The following is a 23,262-nucleotide window of genomic DNA, read 5'->3' as shown; positions in this document are numbered from 1 at the left end:
AATATTGAATACAGAGAATATAGCTTGCTGAACGTAATGATCTTATTAAATATATTTGAGGCTTTTTATGCAGATGTTTTTTACTATGTTTTGACTGTAGAAGATAAGCTGATAAGCTACACTTAAAAGTAGTACATATATGATACACATCAACTAGCTATACATACATGACAGCAAGATTACTTTATCACAACTGTATATAGCTACGTATCTCTATCATCCCCCTCAAATGAAATGGAGATTCTTTGATGTTGAGTTTGGTTAAAAAAGAAAGAAAGCATTCCGTGGGTAGTACTTTAGTCAGCAATTTGATCTGAAGTGGGTACATATTGTACTTGAAGCTTCTTGTCAACAACTTTGTCCCTGAACGAAATGAACATCAATTTCAATATGCTTGGTCCTTTGATGATGTACTGAATTTGTGGTAAGATAACCAGCCCCTAGATTGTCACTCCATAGGATAGGCACCGGTATGTAAATGAATCCTTAGTTCATGAAGAAAATGTTAAAGCCAAATAATTTCAGCAGCACCATTGGCAAGGGATCAATACTCAAATTCTGTGCTCGACCAAGCAACTATAGTTTGTTTCCTGTAGGACCAAGACACCATATTCATGCCCAAGAACATACAATAACCACTTGTAAACTTGTGACCATCCACATCAGAGGCCCAATCAGCATCAGTATATCCTACCAATTGGTCTTGAAAAGATAGATTGATCTGTAAACCAAAAGTTCTTGTTCCTTTAAGATAACACAGGATGCATACAAGCTGTCCAATGCATTTCAATGGGTTTATGCATGAACTAGCTAAGCTTATTAACAATAAAAGCAAGTTTATGCCTTGTGATGGTAATGTACTGAGGCACCAATTGTGCTACGATAAAGAATGTTTTTTAACAAATTACAGGCTGATTTACTAAGTTCGATACTGGTACTAACTGGAGAAGGACTAATGCTACAAGTACCCATGTCTATCATTTGCAACAAATCATCAATATACTTTGTTTGAGAAAAATGAAGACCATTATGATTTGAAGTGCTTCCATTCCCAGAGAGCAAGTTAGTGAGCCCAAATCCTTGAGTGAGAAATCTTTATCAAGTTTTGACACAAACTGATCAATAAGAGAGGAATTAGAATCAATTATAAAAATATCATCAACATAGATAAGGACCCAAATAGAGCCAAGGCTACTGTGAAACAAAAAAACAGATGTATCCATCTTGGAATTTTGAAAATCCCATTGAAGAAGTGTGGTTTTTAATTTATCAAACCATGCTTGTGGTGCTTGCTTCAATCCATAGAGTGATTTTTGAAGTTTACAAACATAATCTAGGTGTTGTTCATCTTCAAATCTAACTAGTTGTCTCATGTATACAGTCTCACATAAGTCGCTATTAGGAAAGACATTATTAATATCTATTTGTCTGATGAGCCAGCCTTTGGAAACTGCAATAGATAGAACAACACGTATTGCTGCAAGTTTTATTACGGGACTGAAGGCCTTTTTGAAGTCTATCACAGTATTCTGATGATATCCCTTTACAACAAGATGTGCCTTGTAGCATCCTATGGATCCATTTGGATTCTTTTTTATGCGAAATACCCATTCATTGTTGAGTATATTCATCTGAGGCTGGTAGGGAACAAGGAACCAGTATTATTTATCTTGAAGAGCATTGATTTCTTCATGCATAGCCTTTGCCCAGTGAGGAGATGTAATGTTTGCTTGATAGTAGTAGGTTCTCGTTTCTAAAATAGATCAACTATAGACACCATTGCTTGTTTTTTCTTGGAGATGCCTGCTTTGGACTATGCGATCATACGATGGGTGGTGGTAGAAGGAATTGTAGGTTTAGGAAACAACTACATGTTCTCACATCTGGAGATAGGATCAGCTTGTTGTTTGGGATGGAGAGCTGATGTTTCAGGTATAGAAATTTGAGTAGGTGGAGCCGACTGTCTGGTAGATGAAGGAAACAACCTACTGTAGGTTTTAAAAGGAGCAGATGTGCCCAAAAGAAGTCTTCGAGAAGCAGGAGGAGCATTAGATAATAACGGTGAAGAGAGATCACTTATGTTAGGTGGAGGTGATGGATTTGGTTTTGAAGCGTGATCCATGCAAGGAGAGCCGAGTGATGGTCCATTGGAATGAGAATTTGGCTGCTTCCAAACAAACCGGTCATGTATTATCTAAAAAGGAAAATGTGACTCATTAAAATCTCATTAGGGGTAATATAGACTTTTCCTGTAGAAATGCTTTTACATTTATACCTTTTGTGGTTTGAAATGTAACCCAAGAAAATACATTTTTCAGAATGATAGGAATTTTTTTTTTTTAATAGGGCTTGATGAATGGAAAATATTCACAACTAGAAACTTTTAAAAAATTAAAATCAATTTTTTAAAAAAAAAAAGTATCTAAAAGGGTGATTTAAAGTGAAGTAGTTTTGTTGGCAATCTATTTATGAGGTAAGTGGCTGTAGCACATGCATCCCACCAATATGAATGAGGTAGTGAGCTGTGAGCCATTAAGCAAAGAGCAGTTTGAGTAATATGATGATGTTTTCTTTCAGTTTTACCATTTTGGTTGTGTGTATGTGGGCAAGGATGCCGAAAGTTGATTCCAAAATTGGCCAACATTATATGTAAAGGTCTAAACTCACCACCCCAGTTAGATTGAAAATTTTTAATTGTTGTTTGAAAAATATTTTCAACCATTGTTTTAAATTGGAAAAAAAATTTAGAAACATCAAATTTTAATTTCATTGTGTAGATCCAAGAATATTTTGAAAAATCATCTTGAAACAGGACATAATATCGGTAACCTTCATTGGATAATACAGAAGCCAAGCCCCACACATCAGAAAAGATAAGATTAAGAGGTGCTATGCTTTTAGATTGTGATAGAGGTGCATGTAAGCAATGCATTTTTCCTAAACAACAAGAGTCATAAAAATCTTTATTATTTAATATAGAGAGAGTTCTACACTAAGATGCAACTGATTTTAGAACAGAAAAGAAAGGCACAAAAATATTTAGTATGTAATATAGATAAAGTTCTACACTGAGATGCAACTGAGTTTAGAACAGAAAAGGAAGGATGAACTAATCCAAAATGCCAAGCTTATTTTGAGCTAAACTTGAAGAGAAACAACTAGAAGAAGTAATATTATTTTGTCCCAAAGAATATGAATTATTGATTCCTAAAGGTGCCAACTTTTGCTTTTGAATGCCAGGAAAAGATACTTGATACAAACCATCCTAAGCGTTCCTTGTAGGAGGACCTTTTTCGTATCCTGATACTTCACAAAAACAAAAAGGGAGTTAAACTCTACAATTGCATTATTATCAAATGATAAACGAGCAATGCTTAACAAATTTCTTTTAATCTTTGGCACATTCAATATGTCTTTCAAAATTAATTTTCCAAGAGACTGAATAAGAGATGAGCCAGTGTTGTGTATAGGCAAACCTTGTCTGTTTCTAACTACCAACTTTTCTATTCCTCCATACTTTAACCTATTCTAAATATTTGTTAGGTCAGCAGTGATATGGTTTGATGCTGCACTATCCAATAACCAATAAGGAGTGGCTACAGCATCTGGAGATGTGTAATTAGCATAATTATTATTATTTTGGGGAGGCTGAAAATTTTTATCAAACCTGTGCCAGCATTCAGTTACTATGTGACCAGGTCTTTAACATAGCCAACAGAAAACTCGGGAGCCGTTGCCAATTCTGCCTCCATTGTTTGTACCACCACCACGACTTCTTCCATGGCCACCATGTCCTCGCTGAACTACTCCTCGACTTGTAGCTCGAGCAACCCAATTAGTTTTACAATTTCCTAACCAATCAAAATAACTATTGTCCTTTCCTTTTTGGCAATCAGCAATGTTTGCAGAAGGAACAATTTCAGAAGTATTTTGCTGCTGGATACGAATTTCTTGACTCAATAACAAAGCTTGAATATCCTCAATATCAATAGGTTCATGGGAAGAGTTAACATTAGCAATAATTGGGTCATATTCCATCGGTAAGCCTTGTAGAATATACATCACAAGATCTTTGTCAGAAATAATATTCTTGGCCGTGGCTAGATCATCTGAGATTTCCTTCATTTTTGACAGATATGAATTCATAGTTAAGGATCCCTTCTTTGTGGACTAAATTTGAAGCTTCAATTGCATTAATTTTGCTTTAGATTGCTTGCCAAAGAGTTTTTCAATAGAGTTCCAAAGTTGAAAGGAAGTTCTTTGTTTTCTAATTTGTGTACGTACCTCTTTTTAAACAGAGGAAAGCATCCAACCTAATAGAGCTTGATTCAAGCATCTCCACAACAAATAATCAGGATTGATCTTTGTTTTTGAACTGTTGCCCTCTTTTACAGCAATTTCCATCGATGGTTCTTGAAAAACACTATTTATAAAACCCTCAAGATTGCTGCCTATTATTGCTTGTTGCATTTGAGTTTTCAACAAAATATAATTATCAGCTTGAAGCTGAAAAGGAAAATTGTAATTGGGTAAAGTGACTTCACTCAAGGATGGGAGTTTTGATGATGAAACAATTATTTGAGACATTTTAGAAATTTTTGCAGGCTCTGATACCATGAAAGATTGAATACAGAGAATATAGCTTGCTGAACATAATGATCTTATTGAATATATTTGAGGCTTTTTGTACAGATGTTTTTTATACAGACTGTAGAAGATAAGCTGATAAGCCACACTTAAAAGTAGTACATATTTGATACACATCAAATAGCTATACATACATGACAGCAAGATTACTTTATCACAACTGTATACAGTTACGTATCTTTATCAGTATTCAACATGACTAAACTTTTTTTAAGAAAATCTAATCAGAAATAGAACACATTGCACTTTTTATTTTTCAAAAAAATTGTTACTAAAATTAAAAAAAAAAAAAAAAACAAAAGTATGGGGAGAGTTGAAAATTGCCTTAATAAAAAAATAAAAATTATAAAAGACAACCTATTCAAAAAACCAATAAAACTATTTTTTTTTTTTTTTGGGCGCAGGGGGCATTATCCAAGGAGGCATTAACTTTTACCAATGAGCTGTTCCATATTATTACCAAAAAATAATGAGCTGTTCCATATAACTTTAATATAAAAAACAGTTATTAATATCCTTTCATAAAAAAAAAAAAAAAAAATCATAGAAATAATTTTTAATGTTGTTTCAAATAAATAATAATATAAAAGCTAAAAAAAAAAAAAAACAAAAATCTAAGAGAGTCCTCTTTCAACCCAAACAGGAATATTATAAGGTCAAAGTAAACAGAAAAAAAAAAAAAAAAAAAAAGGTCTGGCGGCACTGTCCATCTGTAATCTAATTGTATTTGGTTATTACAAAAAACAAAACCTAATTATATTTGGTTCAAGCAGTTACTTAGCGGTCAAGAAATCGCAGAAACAAGATACTACTCCAACTGAACTTCATGCTCCACTTCTCCATATCATTTGTTGAAACAAGAAAAAAGACGAAGAAAGTGAAGTAAAGCCGTATACTCGGCTACTAGCGTATCAGAAAGAAGGAAGGGAAAAATCTTCTATGAGTTTTCAAAGGCTGTTCTGTTTTGGTAAAACAGACAACAATGACGGACAGACTTAGGGTTGCGGTCTCTTTGGTGAACAAGATCATATCTAGGTTTTGTTCTGATGATGATGATCATCATCACTAAGGTATTAAGTTTGAAGCTTTTCTTAAGCTGATTAATAGGTACCAGAATGGGGGTTTGAAGAATATTAAAGAAATAAATGAAGAGTGTGCTCTGCTTCTCTGGTCATTCTGATATTCTAGAGGCGTTATCATATTTCATCACTTCGTAAATACCCAATTTGGTGCCTAAAAAGAAAAGGGTGCAAAGGGTTTCTTCCAAATTCTATAAGAGGAAACGAGACGGTCAGGGTTTTCACAACCCTAAGGTGGAATTTGAAGAGAGTAATAATTTCTTCCAATGTGGTGATTATGCTAAGGACAGATTTAAGGACTTTGATAAAGAAAGAAAGCTGCTTTGCATCTGTGTTGAATACTTTCAATTTCTGATGTGTGATGTGTAGCGGTTTCAAAATTAATAGGGTTGAGCTTGAAACTATAGTTGCACCTGTTGTTACTAATGTGGTTGATGAATTGCGTCAAAAGGATCCTGCTCTTACAAAGAAATTTGTTCATGATTTTGTGGGATTCTGTGAGTAAGTTGAAGCTCATGATCGTAATTTGAGTGACCATAGTACAGAGGAAAAAGAAAAGAGAAAAGAGAAGAAAGGTGGAGAAGAAGCAGAAGCAGAGGGAAAGAGAAAAAGGAGGAAAATCACCCATTGGAGAACCTGAAAAGATGTCTAATGGGTGTCCGTTGTTTACTGTTGCAAGCAAAAAATCGAAGGAAACATCTGTGCTGAACGGTTGTTTGGTTTCTGAGAATTCTACTGGCAGTAGTGACTACACTAAACCAAAGAAGAGAAATAAGGATGAAGAAGCAACTCCAAACATATATGAAGAGAAAAGGTTTGAGTTGGATATGGTTTTTAATCCTCTGAGATCTGCCATTGAGAATGCAGAAAAACTACAAAACCTCATTACTGCACTTGGTTTGGAACCTCCTATTGATCTTTACAAGTACTTTACCGTGTTAGATCTTAAGTATATTCAATCTGTTTATGGCAATCAACACAAGGATATGAGAGATATTCTGGTAAAAACGTAACTGTTGGCTTCTCTGCTGCATGAACTCGCATGAAGCAGAAAAGAGCAGAGGTGGAGCATTCAATAGAAAGATTAAAAATTGAACTTTAGATGTTATCTCCATACTCTGATTGATAATTGTTATAGTAGGAAAATTAAAACCAGAACGTTATGAGGAACTATGGATATGTATAGAGATAGGAATTACAGTTTTGTTGTCTGCTTATGTAACGCATTTTATAATTTCTAGCTTCTCCGTATAAACTTTTTGTTATGTATTGCTTTTACTTATTTTTGCTGATGATAGACTGAGAATCATTGAGTCTTACCTCATGTTAATTGCTAATTTGGTTTCCACAATTTGAACTTGTGTGCTTGATTATTTGTCCAAACAGCCAACAAAAATATGAAAAAATGGTAGACAAAAACTTCCTATAAATTGATGATAATAAGTGAAAGCTCTGTTCACAATGTGCAAAAAGACTAGTAATTTTCTAAAATAGATTTCATTGTCCAAAGTTACAATATATGATTGGCTCGTATGGGAATATAAACATCTAGTGGAGAGCCTTTCATCTGAACCAAAAGGCCAGAAAGGCTAAAATCATAGAAGGAAAAAAGCTTGCACAAGAGCTCCTTTGAGTGCACCTGATACATGTTTGCAGAAAAACATCGTGACTAGCAAAAGAACAACTATCAAGACCACCATTCTACCATCAATAGTTCTATACCACGTCAACTACCTAAACCAGAATTCAGGATCTACAAAAAGACTAATAATGTTACATAAATCATAAGAAACGCCAGTTCTGCAAAAACTGTCATAAATTAGTAACTTTAAGCTTTTGTATGGAAAGAGGGTTTTTTTTTTTTTTTAATTATTATTTTATTTAAAATAACCGCTCTGATTTGTTACCTACAATAATTTTCACTCAAGTTAGTAAATGAACCATGCTCTTGTTCATTTCAGTTTACGTTGTTTATATGACGAGTGGTGGTCTGAAAAATTGTATTTTTTGCTTTTCAAAGGGACTTACATGCAGAAACCTGTCAAGTCTATTAGAATGAGCTCTTCCGCAAACATCTATAAGCTTTTTATCCTGCTAAGAATCGAGGCCTTTTTGAACAGATTAAAGGATCTCCATTAGGATGGCCGACATACATACTCGTACAAGAGCCAATCTTATTTTCTCATTTTCGGATCATGCATCAAAGCTCTTTAATAAAAATTTTTCCAAGATTCCAATTATTTGACAAATTAATGATTATGTTTTCTTCTCTTCCTTAAGCTGTAAAGGTACTACATCTACTAAACAGATATTGCTGGAAAGTGGCCGGCAGAGTTGCACTCTTCCTAAGATGTAAATATATTATATATTATAAATATTCTAATGTTTTGCTCAAGGCCGGCCCATGGATTTTGGGGCCCTAGGCCAATCTATAAGTAAATATTTAAAATAAATAATAAATACAACAAATAAAAAATAATATTTTTATTAAATTAAAACGATTTAAAATTATATGCTATAATAGTAATAATTTCAAAAGTCTACCTAAAAAAATATTTTTAAAAATAAAAAGAAAAAACACTAACATGTCCATATGGACGCTAACTCACTGAAAATCTTTTATTTATGTAAGATGGATTTGGAGTAGAGTGGCACACGTTGAAAAACAACACCATTTTTATAATTAATACTAAATATTATATTTGATAAAAGGATTTACAAGATAAAGACCCTAAAAGGTAAGAATTTGATAAAGATTTATGTGTTGTATATACCCAGAAAACAAACTTTAATCATACCAAAATTATAACTTTATTGGAAGGAAAAAAAAAAAAAAACTTATAGTTGTAATTTATTTTTGTAAATTATAATATCATTTATAGATATTAATAAGAAAACATAAAAATGTAAAATAATGAAAGGGTCCATCTCTTATTGTAATTTTAACCAAACTTTTATTATTTTAATTTTTATTTATTTATTTTTTTTTTTTGATAAATAAATATGAAAATGATTTGAAAATTTCTAGAAAGTATCTCACGTGACACTCACGCACAGGTTCAATAAGGCAGCTAGATTCACATGTCCTCAAGCCTCTAAATAAAAGATTCCAAAATAACGATGACCACTAGCATCGCTAACACTCCAATGGCTGAAACAGCCACACGCGTAGCACACTACACACATGGAAGGTTTGGTGTACCCCACTCTGCTGCCTTTGCTCCTACCAATTCCTTCCTCTTGATTCTCAAAATCCAAATCCTTATCTTCACACCTTCACCTCTCCACCATTCACTCCACCTGCTCTTCTTTATCTCTCTCTTTATCTTCCTCCATTTTCCCTGAATTTCTCTTTCCTTTTTCCCTCCAACTTCTCTTCTCTGCCTCTTGGTATTTTAGCTTTGCTTTTTGGTTGAATCTAACAACTTTGTGAAAAGGGTTTGAAAGATTTTTCCATAAACAGGTTCATTTGCTTGGAAATTTTCGTGGGTGTTCCTTAGATTTTGAAACAAAGATCTGTCCGTGCTTTACTTTCTATATGGGTTAAGTTTTTCCATTGTTTTTTGGATCCAGCAAGGAGAAAAGCCGGAGAGAAAAAAAGTAGAGAAGAAAGGAGGTAGCTTTCTCGTAAATTGAGCAAAAAGATTGGGAAAAGATTATTCTAAGAAAAAAAGAGGAAGATGAAGATTCAGTGTGATGTGTGCGAGAAAGCTCCGGCAGCTGTTATTTGTTGTGCAGATGAAGCGGCTCTCTGTGCTAAATGCGATGTGGAAGTTCATGCAGCAAACAAGCTTGCAAGCAAGCACCAGAGGCTTCTTCTTCAGTGCCTCTCCAACAAGCTACCGAAATGTGACATATGCCAAGTAATTCATCTTCTCTCTCTTCCTCTCTGAAATTTCATTTCAACCACAGCCATAGATTATTTTTTTTTTTTAATTTATTTTTTGGTGGGGGGGTTATTATGTATTTTTGTTATCTTGATTTAGATTATTCATCTTTTCTTTTATGTTTTGAGAATTTGATTTTTACCAAGTTTATTTATTTATTCGCTTGGAACTTAGAACTTGTTTGCTTGGTTTTTTCTTTTATGTCTTAGATCTCAAATTATATGGACATAAACAACTGAAAATAGCAGAGAAATTGTTGAGTTTTCGTAAGTGTGGAAGTATTTTCATACTACAAAATTAAACATGATTTTGTTCATAGATACTTGTGAGGCTTCCATAACCTCCTCAAAAGAGAAAATTTGGGGAAGAATAGGAAAATAGATTCCTCAAACTAGTGCTCCCATTTTTCATGAAAAGGAGTCGAATGGGAAAAGCACCAGAAACCTTTTTTGCACAGTTTGGCAGTCCTAAATATCGAGCTACTTGAGCTTGATTAGAGTCCTTCTGGAGTTTATTTTAAAACTAAAAAACTTAGCTTGCCTACCAATTAGAATTGATCTTATTCTTCCTTCTTTTTTGAGAATAATAGTCTTCACTGTTTGGTTAGTTTGAAGTACAACATAATTGCTCAAATTCTAATATCTCTGTCTCATGTTTTGATGAACAGGATAAAGCTGCTTTTATCTTCTGTGTTGAAGACAGAGCCCTCTTCTGTCAAGATTGTGATGAACCAATTCACTCAGCGAATAGCCTTTCTGCAAACCACCAGCGCCTCTTGGCCACTGGAATCCGGGTGGCTTTGAGTTCAAGTTGTAACAAGGACACAGAAAAGAGCTACCCAGAGCCACCAAATCAAAACACACAGCAGATATCAACAAAAATGCCAGCACAACAAATTCCTAGCTTTGCATCATCTTGGGCTGTTGATGACTTGCTACACTTATCAGATTTTGACTCGCCGTCGGAGAAGGTAAGAAAAAAGGTCGATGCATATGCATTTTGATCAGCACACCTTATAGAAACTATTAATATATAATTGGCTTTGTAAGTAATGATAAAATTAAAAAAACTTGGGGATTATATGCAACCAGAAACCAATAACTTGATGTTTTCACTGTGGAATGGGAAAATTAGTGTCTGATATATTGTATGGATGATAGAATCATATTTATGGTTGTTGTTTATACAGGACAAAGACCATTTAGGAACTTAGACATATGAAACTGTTGCATCCCGAAGCAATCTGAAAATTCATGTTTTAGCTTGTAAGCATGAGGAATAATTGACAATTGAGATTGATTTAGTGGTAAGACCCTCACACCCATGCCCTTAAGGTTGTGGGTTCGAGTCACCTACCCCTTCCCCATAAGTGTAGAATATATTTCTAACGCTGATATAAAAGATAAAGAAATAAAAAATAAAAAATAAAAAGTATGAGAAATAATTGAGCTCCATAGATTTAAAGTGATTTGATACCAGACAAAAGAATATTCACGATATAAAAGAAGTGCTTGTTGTTTCTACATATACATTGACTAGGCAAGCATTAACAAGGTTGATCTTATCATGAATCCTCGTGAAAACAATTAACATAATTTGATTTCAATGGACCATGTAGAAGAAAGGAAGTTGACAAAATTTAGATACTTTGTTATCTAGTGAGGTGAGACGATTTAATTCTAAATTTCTCCTTTGAAATGAAATATCTTGTCTTTTGATTCTATCCATAATTGTTAATTTATAGTAAGATAAAGAAACAAATTTCTAAGTTTGATGATTTGAATTATTAATTTATAGAAAGATAAAGAAACAAATTTCTTAGTTTGATGATATGAATTGTTAATTTATAGAAAGATAAAAGAAACAAATTTCTAAGTTTGATGATTTGAAACTCTGCGTCGCTAGAACATTTTCTCCTTAAAATGTTATGCTAGAAAACTAATTGTTTAGCAATTTGGACGCTTTGCTTTATCAATTTTTTTTTAATTATTATTATTTTTTTTTTAAATACTTAATTCGCCTTTCAATCATCATTTTCAGTCATAATTAAACTTGAATTTGTTCTATTTTCCAGAAGGAGCCACTTGAATTCGGAGAGCTGGAATGGCTATCGGACGTAGGTTTCTTTGGTGACCAAATTTCTGAGGAAGCATTGGCAGCTGCCGAAGTTCCTCAGCTTCCAGAGTCGCAGTCAAACAATGTTACCTCATACAGACCTACCAAATATAGCACTCCCTTCAAGAAGCCTAGAATTGAAATTTCTGATGATGACGACGAGCATTGTACTGTTCCTGATCTTGGCTGAAGTTATAGATGTATAAGGATTCTGCTCTGTGGTATGATCGAGTTGATATGTATATGAACAGTGGACATCCAACATAATAAGTACATAGTTTGTTGCATTTGTATACGTATATGCAAGAATTTATAATGCATATAGGAAAGATACCAACCATGGATTAGCAGAAGTGTCTACTTTTGGAGATTTTGCTTTCTCGTTTTCTTGTTCATCTTGAACCAGACGTTTAATTTTTCTCTGCTTTTGTATATCATTGGTAATATGACCATATGGTTTACTAATATGCTCTGTGTTACATTGTGATTCCAGTAATTTATATGTTTTACGTGTAGCCAAAATTATTAATTTTATCTCGTTATTTTTGTTTAACCTTATTCAACAGCATCTTAAATGAATAAGATAACTGGAAATATTTGTACAGTCTAGAAAACTTTGACTCAGATTTTTATGCGATGCATGAATTTTGTTTAGTACACTGGACACTACAATTTTTATGAACTATTAAGAGTATGTTTGTACAAAGTTGGTCTAAATCCCATTAGTGTTAAGAGTATATTTGTACAAAGTTGGTTTAAATCCCATTAGTTGATGTTTTTGTGAATTATAATAATTGAATATGAAACTAAAGCAAGAGATCTTGTTTTTTTTTTTTTTTTTTTTTGGTAAATATGAAAGCAAGGTGTCTAAAAGATGGTTGGGTAATTTACTTAATTCATCTTAATTAATATTTTATACATTCAGCGAAAAAATACGTCTTACTCTTTGGATTTGTCACTATTGCTCAAACTATCTAATTAACCAAATTTTCTCTTTAATAAAAAAAGGATGAGATATCATTTTCTTAAAATGATAAATAAATTGACAGATTTTTTAATAAATAAGATGTTTTGGCAGAAGTTATATCTTTCTTTTAAAATGAAAATTTTGCCTCATAATTTTAAAAATTAGGCAACCAAATAAACAGCCATGGAAGCAATCAGCCATATAAACAGTAGTCAAATAGGCAGCTAGATAAGCCGCCAGATAAGCAGCCAAAGACACGCTTAATGTGAGACCGGAAATTAGCATCCTGAAGTATATTCTGCATTTGTAGTTAGCTTAGGCGATCTAGCTGCCAATATTATCAATAGTATCATACTGAGGCCAAAATCAGTTTTTAAAGGAAACTTCATTGAAACTTCAAATGAAATTGTTGAACAGTTGCGAGTCTATGGTTTTGATGCAAAGTTTTATTTTGACATAAGCCATACTGGTTTGCCCAAAAGACCTTATACTAGTTAGGGAAGTGCTCACACTTATGTGGTACTTCATTATCTTCTTTTCGAAATGATATAAGAATACTCACTGATTTTGTCCATTTTTATTTGGCATATTTTAGGATTCACATGTCTTACAGTTTTAATGAATGCAAGGGAAAAGCCAAAATGGGTTGTTTTGATACTAGATTAATGTAACATTTAAAAATATATATATATATATATATATTGTATATATATAAATATATCCTTTCATATATCAATATTTCTGTACAATATAATATATAATTATACAAATTAGGAAACTTTCTTTCTTTATAATATGAGTAACAATTTATTAGATAAAAATGACAAAAAACTGTTACAAAAAACAGTATCGTTACCAAGCAAAAATATGTTATAGAGAATATAGATATATATAATATGAGATAAATTTGTTCCAATTTAACTAATGTTAATACTTTAAGAAAATTTTCATGTGATTATTGAAGAAATTAGCTCATAAGTAAATTTAATTTTTAAACTAATTATTAGGTGGAGTGATATTATGATGAATATATTTAACTAAGCAATTCCTATAAAAATATACATCATAAAATGTAAAAGAAAATTAAGTCAAAATCAAAATTTTAAATGTAAATGAGAAAAAATCAAATGAAGTTGGCTTTGCTGATATGCCACTCACATCTATATTTGAAAAGTTATGAATTTGAGACACCAAAAAAGGGAATAATTATTATAAATTATCCAAAAAAAGAAAAGTAAATGAGAATAATAATAAATTGAAACTCTAATGAAAAAAACATTGACCATGCAAAACCGAAATACGTTCTATAACTTGATTATCAGAAAAAATAAAAATATTATTTATCACTACTGATGAATGATTACCAAAGGAATTTATATACTAATTGGCAATTTAAATAGTTACCATTAAAATATTTACTTTTAGATTTTTAGAATAAAAAATAATAGAATTAAATATCTTAATTAAAATATACCATATAAGCTGGTAACATTCATAAATGATGACAAATAACAAAATTCTATCAAAAAATATATACATGTTTGAAATTATTATATTAAAGATATAAATTACATTCATTCTATGTAAGGTAAATGCAATGAATGTTTGAAATAAACTTTTATCGAAATAATTGATTGCATGGAAATTTATTTGATAATATATATATATATATATATCTATTTGAAGAAAGATGGCAAATATATTAATTAAGAGACCCGTATACATCATTCCGTAACAAGAAGTTGAGCCAAGGGATCTATCTCATGCCACTTACTGTCAGGACCCGTCCAGAATTCCTTCCCCGGAACCCTAGACAGCCCTGATCCCAGAGAAACCCTACCGGACCCTCCAACGGAAAATCCGACAGAGCCTCCCCTAAGGGATTTACTTACCACAAATTACCTGCACTGAAACCGCACTTCTAAAAACATCCCCTTATTCCTCCCACAAACTACAAATTGATTCCACAAATTTCAGCACTTCAAAATAAAAATACAGTAATCCAGTGCATAATAAATACAACAAGAGTGAAAGAAATAGTACAACTGCAATAAAAGAAGAACAGGGTACTTCACGAAGTAAAACAGCGAGGAAGATCGAGTCCGCTCCGAATGAACACCGACAACCTAGTACCTAGAGGAACGAAATTTAAGAGTGTGAGATGCTAATCATCTCAGTGAGCGACTCTACTACTATATAATATAATACCACGGTAATAGGTATATAATAAATAATTATTTGGAATTAATATTTTCTCTCAAAACCCTTACAGTTCTCTCAGTTGGAAAGGTTCCCCTTTTAAAACCTTTTCACAAAACCCTTGATCGTAATCCCCGAAAACCAAGACATCAATTAAATATCAGAAACAATAATAATTATATTTTTAATTCCAATACAGTTTCAAAACATTTTATTTTTAAAACACAGTTCTGAAAATCATTTGATGCACCCACTATATACCAGTGGCGCCAGAGTACCCAGCGTCCCGAGGTACTGCCAGACAGGAGGTTATAGAGAGAAACCGGCATACGGTCGCGTGGCGTCCCACTGCGCCGCTGCTAACCTGGTGTCCCGGCCAAAGGGGGGTGGCCACCCTCTCCGATGGCATCCACAGGACACCCTCATAATATCACCTGCGCGCTACTTACACCCACCTGCGCGCTAATCATATCCGTGTGCACAATATCCATATCACATATACCATATCACATAATCAGAACACCAATACGTGCACGGTGCATCTAAAAATTATAAAATCCGCAAATTTAAATTATAAAACAAATTTCACATTTTTCATAAGCATAGCGGGCATAATCCATCCGCTTGAACCGGGAAATTCTCCACAATTTCTTTATAATCAATACCATAAATTCCATGATTTTCAAATCCACCAACTCCCAAATCCATCAATTCAAATATCCACATTTTTCCAAGCATAAATAATTTCTCGAAATATCATAATCAAATTTCATAATATTCCACGGGCATATTTTATAAAAATTGAAATCACCAACATAACCAAATATTTTCCTTGAAATATTTGAAATTCAAATCGTGCCCAATTTAACATTAAAACCACACCAATTTCAAAATACTCAAAACCATAAATTAATTTCACATGGCATAAATTGGTGAAATACACATTTTCTTAAATCCGATAAATTCACAAATAATTCCACAATAATTCAAATAAATATTTGGCACATAGAAATTAAATTCCAAATATTTAAATCACACATTATATATTCACCAATTAAATTTCCAAAATTAATTTGAAGGTGGGTCACTCACCTGGAGCACGCAATTAAACCACGATCCACTATAGGATCAATTCTACGACTCACCGGTGCTCCTAGAACAAAATTCACAGACAGTCAAATAAATTATTTTATTCGGGTAAATAATACCCGGTACCCGGGGGTCAAACACAAACGATAACTAAAATTTACGAATTATATACCGAATCGAAGCTCGAGTGATGCTAATCACAGATCCGGTCTTAATTTCCGAGGATCGTATCCGACGGGGTTGGAATTTCGTCGGGAAGCTTTTCGGGTTTCGGTTCCGCAATTCTCCTAAACCGTCGCGAATTGGCGAAAACGGATGTTGGATTCGGGTTCAGGAGGTCGGGTTCAGTAATTTCCGACGAGCCGCCACGGTCACCGGCAACCGTCGGCGGCGGCGCGTGCGGTGGCCGTTGGCTGTGAAATTTTGCAGACTTGTAGATCGTGAGGAGAGCAATCCAACGGGACCGGCGGTGAGCAAAACGGAGGTCGGACGGCGGAGAAATCACCGTTTGAAGATTTCCGACCCCTCGCCGGAAAACGCTCCGATCCCGGCGCATCGGTGGTCCGATGGCCGTGATTTTTGGTGGATAGGCCGGACTTGAGGAGAGGATCAAGGCTAGATGGCGCGTGTACTGTCGATCGGCCGGAACAGGGTCGATTCGCGATGGCCGGCGGTGGAGGGGGAAAAATCGCCGCCAAACTTCGGACGTCCGATCCGGGTGCGTCCGGCGGCCGTTCGCCGTGAAATTTGGAGGTTTTGCCGGAAATGAGGTGGGCAATCTGGATGGCCGGCGTGTGTACAGTAACTAGGCCGGAAAACGTGAAAATGACCAGCGGCCGGTGACTCTCTCTCTCTCTCCTCTCTCTCTTTCTCTCTCCTCTCTCTCTTTCTCTCTCTTCCCCGAGTGTTTTAACAAATAAAACCCCTGCGTGACACTGTTCATGCCACGTGGAGCAATCAGAAGCTGACACGTGGTGTTTCACTGTTCACCGACCCAAAAACATTAAAATAATACGGTATCCGGTAAACTTCAAACGTCCATAACTTTTTAACCGGATGTCCGTTTTGAGCGTGCCGCTAGTCTGTGAACTCGTATCGACGAGCACTTCACAACCACACACGAGTCAAAGCTCAATTCCCCATAAACAAAAAGTCAACTCTGACACCCCCTGGACAGTTTGGACTGCAACTTGTTTCGTCCATAACTTCCAAACCGTAGCTCCGTTTTCGACGTGCTACCAGTCTACGAACTCGTGGGATCGTGCACTTCGCCACGGTATCCTGGTCAACTCGAAATTCTCACCGAGTCAAAAAGTCAACTTTTGACCCCTTCGGTCAACGGTCAACGGTCAACCTCGGTCAACGTGCACGGATTCCGGTGCGATTTGGGACGGGGTGTTACACTTAGTGTATGTTTGGTATGCGAAATAAACATAGTAATAAAATAGTTATTCCATAGGTTTAACTATTTTCTTGTCTAATGTATTTTCAATTCAAAGAATATCTATTCTAAAGGGAATATATATTCCTCCATTTTAAGAAATATTGACTCCCTTTCAAAAGGCTCAAAATTGGTATTATTTCATTTTAAGATAAACAACTTATCATATTTAAAATATATTTAATCCTGGATTGATTATTTTATACTAAAAATACATAACCAACTACAAATTTTAATTTTGATTAAATTATACCAATTTTAACATTTTTTAAAGGGAAATTTGAACCATTACCCACTTAAATGGAGTGTAAATGGTAGATGCCCACTCATCCCAACTATTTTTCGTTCTAGCCACCTCTATCCATTATACCCCTTAGTTAAAAGAAATTAAAAAACAAAATAATTTTGTAAAAAGGGCTTCTCCTTTCTTTCAACTGTGCCCCTTCGAACCCATCACCTATTTTGCTCTACAACCTTTGTCTTTTTCAAGCTCGCATGCAAGTCTCACTCGATGTACACCTTTTGTTGTCTTTGTCTTCTTCAATTTGAAGAATCTAGGTTAGAATACTAGTTTTTTTTTGTTCAATTTGATTTCTAAATCATTTCCAATTGAATATGGGTTTGATTTCTACATTCATCTTCTAATTGAATTGCACTTTTAATTTTTATTTTTGATGGTCAGTTTTGATAGACATTCAATGGAAATTTAGTTGTTAGTTCATCTCCATCTTTGAATTTCGAAGCTGTAGATATAGTCAATATCCATTTTCATAACTTCTTCTGCCTTTGATAAACTTATTCAGATTATCTAGTTTTTCTTTTTTTGTTCGACTGTAGGAAGAAAAGCTTATTCAAGTTTACTTGTAGTTGTTCAAGTTCTTATAGATCTGAAACTTATTATAATAAAAGCTTACTTTTCCTCTGATGGATGATGTTAATGGATGGTATAGTTTTATCCATATTTCTGCTTGTATTAGCATATTTTACCACTCTTTTTCACGATGATTTCTCATTCTTTATTGGATGGAAACTTTCAATTTTAAATGTGACTAACTATCATATGAACAAGTTTAGAAATGAAGGAATCCTCGAATATATAAAGCTGTCATTGTCTTTTCCAATTTTAGTAGGAAAATCCCAATTCACTCATTGTGAATACTTTATCTATTTTCTCTTTTGGGAATACTGATATGCTAAATTTTTTAAAATCCTGTTTTACAAACTTCAAGTGATTCTTTTTGCCCAATAATGTTTAGAGTTTAATGGCATATAATTTCCATGGCTATTGATAATGCTGCTGAGAAAGAAGGGGTTCACATCATAATAAGTGCAGAGGTATGTCCTTTTGGGATAAACTTTTCTTTGTTTATCTATTATCCTATAGTTTTAAGTTTAACAAAGTCAATTGTTGAAATAATTTTACATCATGATATTCCATTTGATTGCATAAATGAATATAATTTTGTCTACCCCTGCTAGTTTTAAGTCAAATGGAGAAATTAAAATTCTAATCATGCTATTTCCATTTTCAGTAAATGGATACAATTCTCAGTTTGTACTATCTACTAATTAATTCCCATTTTGTGATTTTAGATTTCAATTGTAATTGTTTGTCTTGACTATCATTTCTTGTTTCTGCTTATCTCTGTAGATACTTCAATTTTGACTTTGTATTATCAAATTTAATTATTAAAAAAAAAAGGTCACACCTTTCTCGAAATGTCGGCGAACTTCAAAGCTGCAATCTCAATCCAATAAGGAAAGTACTAAAGTGCGGTCTTAGCAAAATGTTTTGTAAGCATGTGACCACCTTCCTTGCAAAGTCAACAAACTTCTGAACACCTTTTTCCTCCAACCAAGCTCCTATTCGATGTTCCAATGTCCTCTCCCCCATCGAAGTTGGTAAGTTTGATAATTTTTTATGCATCTTGGTTGTTTGAATATGTAAGCAACTGTGTGTTGAATGTGTGGCTTGGTTCGAGGCTTAACTCATGCAAGTTCTATTATGTTTAATATAAATATGCAAAATTATGAGCTTTTGATATGCATTTATGAATTCTGTGCAGTATTTATTCATCTTTGTCAATACCTCTTGGTAGTTAACTGCAAAACAAACTTTTCCTGATAATGTTTGATAATTGTTGATGGGGTATCGGGAATTTCTTTTTGTTTGTTGTTACCTAATTACAAAAAGCTTCATCGGTAATATTATTTGTTTATGGATTACCACTTGTTTAATAACTTTAACCGATATGTTGGATTGGTTTGAATACATTAATGTCATGTTAGGGTTGGAAAAGTGTATGAGCAAATAATTGACTTCCATTTAATTTATACATTATTTTGCGGGTCACTTAAGCTCCTAGATGGAAGGAGCGTATTTTTAAAGATTCCAATGTATTCAAAGCTATGCATTCCTTTACAAATCCCTATAGTATTACATCCATGTGATACTTGTTTTTTTTTTTTTAATAATACTTTATGTGGTATTACAATTATTAGTGTTGTATGTGTTATCATAGAAGTTGTACTAATATATTGAATCACAAGTTAAGGAATGAATAAAAAAAGAAATTAAAAAAATTAACCATTTTTTAAAAAAAATAATTGTGTAACCGAAATTACTAATGTCTTATCGTGTAATCACGATAGTATCCATTGGTAATCTTTTAAAAGATTAACATACTTTCTAGAAAAATTACGGATGGAACATATCAGTATTGTCAATATGCCTTTTGATAATTTCTTTGCTTATTTGTGCATGTGGTATTTATGTGGTATTATAATTATCTATATTGGATAGCTATAACAGAAGTTGTGCTGAAGGAAAAAAAAATGAAAATAAAAGGGAAAAAAAAAACCCAAATTAACCCATTAACAAAAATAAAATAAAGTTGCACAACCTAAATTACCAATGACCTGTAATATTTCTTGACACTTGAATAGGATGGAGAATAATGAATTTCCTCATGCATGGAAAATAACCCAAATTACCATTTTCTTTTGCCTAGAATTTTTTTTTTTTTTTTTGGGTTGAATAACATAGATTTTGATTTTGTGAAAATGAAGTTTAGAGTTATGGTAAAGAAGTAGTAGAGAGAGAGAGAGAGAGAGAGATTGATTGGTGGGTGGATTGTTGGTAAGGATATAGTTGGAATAGTAAAAAGAATATGGGCAGACAAAAAAATCAAAACTAGGGGATATCTACTTGTAAAGCATCCATTTTGGCGAGCAATAGGCCAAATTTTCCAGATTATTAATAGGCAGGCCTTTTGGATAGGGAAATTTGGCCTGTTGCCTGATAACCCCTCCTTTTGATGTTTTTCTAATCTATCCATATTTTTTTTATTATTTCAACTATATGCTTACCAACAAGCTACTCACCACATTTAATCTCTCTCTCTCTCTCACTGCACTCTTTACTACTTTACTATAATTCTTACCTTCCCTTTCACCAAAAATAAATCTAGGCAAAAGAAAATGGTAATTTGGGTTCTTGTCCATGCAGAATAATATTTATTATTTTCCATCATATTCAAGTGTAAGGAAATGTTATTAATGGTCGTTATTGCAATTAATGATAGGCCATTGGTACTTTATGTTGTACAATTTTATTTTATTTTTATATTTTTCTTAGTGGTCAATTTGTTTTTCTCTTTAAATTTAATTTTCTTTTTCTTCAATACAACTTCTATTATCTCTACACAATATAAATAATTGTAATACCACATGGAGCAAAGAAATTATTGAAAAGCATATTGGTAATACCGATAGGTGCCATTGGGTAGTTTTAAAAAAAAAATATGTTACTCTATGAAAAAATTACCAATGAATGCTATTATGATTATCGATAGAATATTGGTAATTTCGGTTGCATAATTATTTTTTTTAAAAAGGGATTAATTTATTTTTTTTAATTTCTTTTTTTTTAAATCATTCCTTAACTTGTGATTCAATGTATTAATACAACTTCAATGATGACATATATAAATCTAATAATTGTAATATCACATGGAGTATTATAAAAAATAAAAAATAAAAAATAAAACAATTATCACATGCATGTAATACCACATAAATTTGTAAAGAACCGCATCCTAGCTTTGAAAACATCAAATCTTTAAAAATACATTCTTTGCATCTAGATGCTTAAATGGCCTGCAAAATAATGTGCACATAAATTAAATGGAAGTCAACCATTTGCTCACATTATTTTCCAACCCCAACTTAACATTGATATATTCAAACCAATCCAACTTATCAGTCAAATTAATTAAAGAAGAGATAATCCATCAATAGGTGGCATTACCAATGAAACCTTTGGTAAACAAGCAACAAGAACTTTAAAAAAATTTCAATGCCCCATAGGAAATTATCGAAGACTATCAGCAGAATTTTGTTTTGCAATTAACTACTAAAAGGTATCAACAATCACGAATAAATAATTTAATACATTTTATCAATAAAAACATATATAACTTGCACAAAATTCATAAATATATATCAAAAGGTCATAATTTTGCATATTTATGATTAATATAGTAAAAATTACATGAGCTAACCCTGGAACCAAACCACACATTCAACATGCAATTGTTCACATATTCAAAGCACCAAATTACATAAAAAAAGTATCAAACTTACCAAATTTGATCTGAGAAAGGACATTGCGACGTCGATTGGGAGCTTGGTTGGAGGAATAAGGGGTTAAGAAGTCTACCAACTTTTCGAGGAAGATGGCAGCATGCTTACACAGCATTTCGGCTGAGATTGCAACTTACCACTTTCCTTCTTGGATTGGGATTGAAGCTTAGAAGTTCACTAAAATTGCAAGGATAATGGTGACGTACTTTCACTATGCTTTTTTGGTTGCAACTTTATACTTTCCTTCTTTGAATAAGATCGCAAGTTCTTTTTCATTGGTGTCATTCTAAAGTATGGTATGTAATCAATGTCTGCAAAATATTAGAACCATTAGGTAGTAGATAAATTGAAAATATTGTTTGATAATCACTTTGTATCAAATTCCAAAAGTAGAATTGACATTGTTTCTAAGCATCTTGCATGAAAATCAGAAAAATTGTTAACTTACAATCATAGATTTGTCCATAAAATTTTTAGCTTCAATTAAATATCTGCAAAAGTAAAATTTAATACTCAGCTAGCTACCAAAAATTAAAATCAACCATCCAAAGACGGTCAAACATCAATGAACACAAGTATGTTATACATAATATATGGACATTCTTAAAGTCCTATTTTCAATCATTTGATGTTGAATCTGGTTACCTATAATAGTTAGAAAAACAATTTATTGGTCAAAAGTCAAGCATTTAACATGAAAATCATACAACCTACAACAGTTGTAACACACTACCACATGCAAAATATATGGGTAGTAACAAAGAAGAGTGGCGCCAAAAAAAAAAAATAATAAAAATAAAAACCGTAACCATGCCCTTACCAAAAACAAACTCCGTCTCTTGCCACACTTTCTCACCAGAGTTCTTTTCTACATCAGGTTGCAAACCAAACAACATTTATAATAAAAAAAAATGCTTTACAATTAAGTTTGATAAACAAAGTAAAAAAATGAATTATGTACAAAAATAAGTAGAAAAAAAGAAATAATAGTCGACAAACATTTAAAAATGAAATCTAAAACTACAAAATAGAAATTAATCAGCGAATAGTACAAACTAGGAGTAGAAAGCATACCTCTCAGAACGAATATGAATTGCATCCATGTACTGAAAAAGGAAATAGCATGATTAGAATTTTGATTTCGCCATTCGACTTAAACTAGCAGGGGTAGACAAAATTATATTCATTTATGCA

The 23,262-nt window shown here is 33.0% G+C and overlaps 1 protein-coding gene across 2 annotated transcripts; it reads left to right on the top strand.

Moving 5' to 3' along the window:
* The first annotated feature begins 8,922 nt into the window (after positions 1–8,922).
* Positions 8,923–12,195, top strand: LOC107433274 (B-box zinc finger protein 24). Of its 2 annotated transcripts, XM_016044553.4 has the most exons (4): positions 8,923–9,189; positions 9,300–9,589; positions 10,281–10,583; positions 11,688–12,195. In XM_016044553.4, exons 2-4 carry the CDS (start codon positions 9,407–9,409, stop codon positions 11,916–11,918), a joined length of 717 nt encoding a protein of 238 aa, XP_015900039.1. In that variant the 5' UTR covers positions 8,923–9,189; positions 9,300–9,406; the 3' UTR covers positions 11,919–12,195. The 2 variants fall into 2 exon arrangements, with proteins under 2 accessions (XP_015900039.1, XP_060671777.1); XM_060815794.1 differs by having other exon boundaries at positions 8,923–9,589.
* Positions 12,196–23,262: the final 11,067 nt, after the last annotated feature.

Source organism: Ziziphus jujuba, chromosome 3 (genome assembly GCF_031755915.1).
Source record: "Ziziphus jujuba cultivar Dongzao chromosome 3, ASM3175591v1".
Taxonomy (NCBI): domain Eukaryota; kingdom Viridiplantae; phylum Streptophyta; class Magnoliopsida; order Rosales; family Rhamnaceae; genus Ziziphus; species Ziziphus jujuba.
This window is presented reverse-complemented; position numbering and strand designations above follow the sequence as displayed.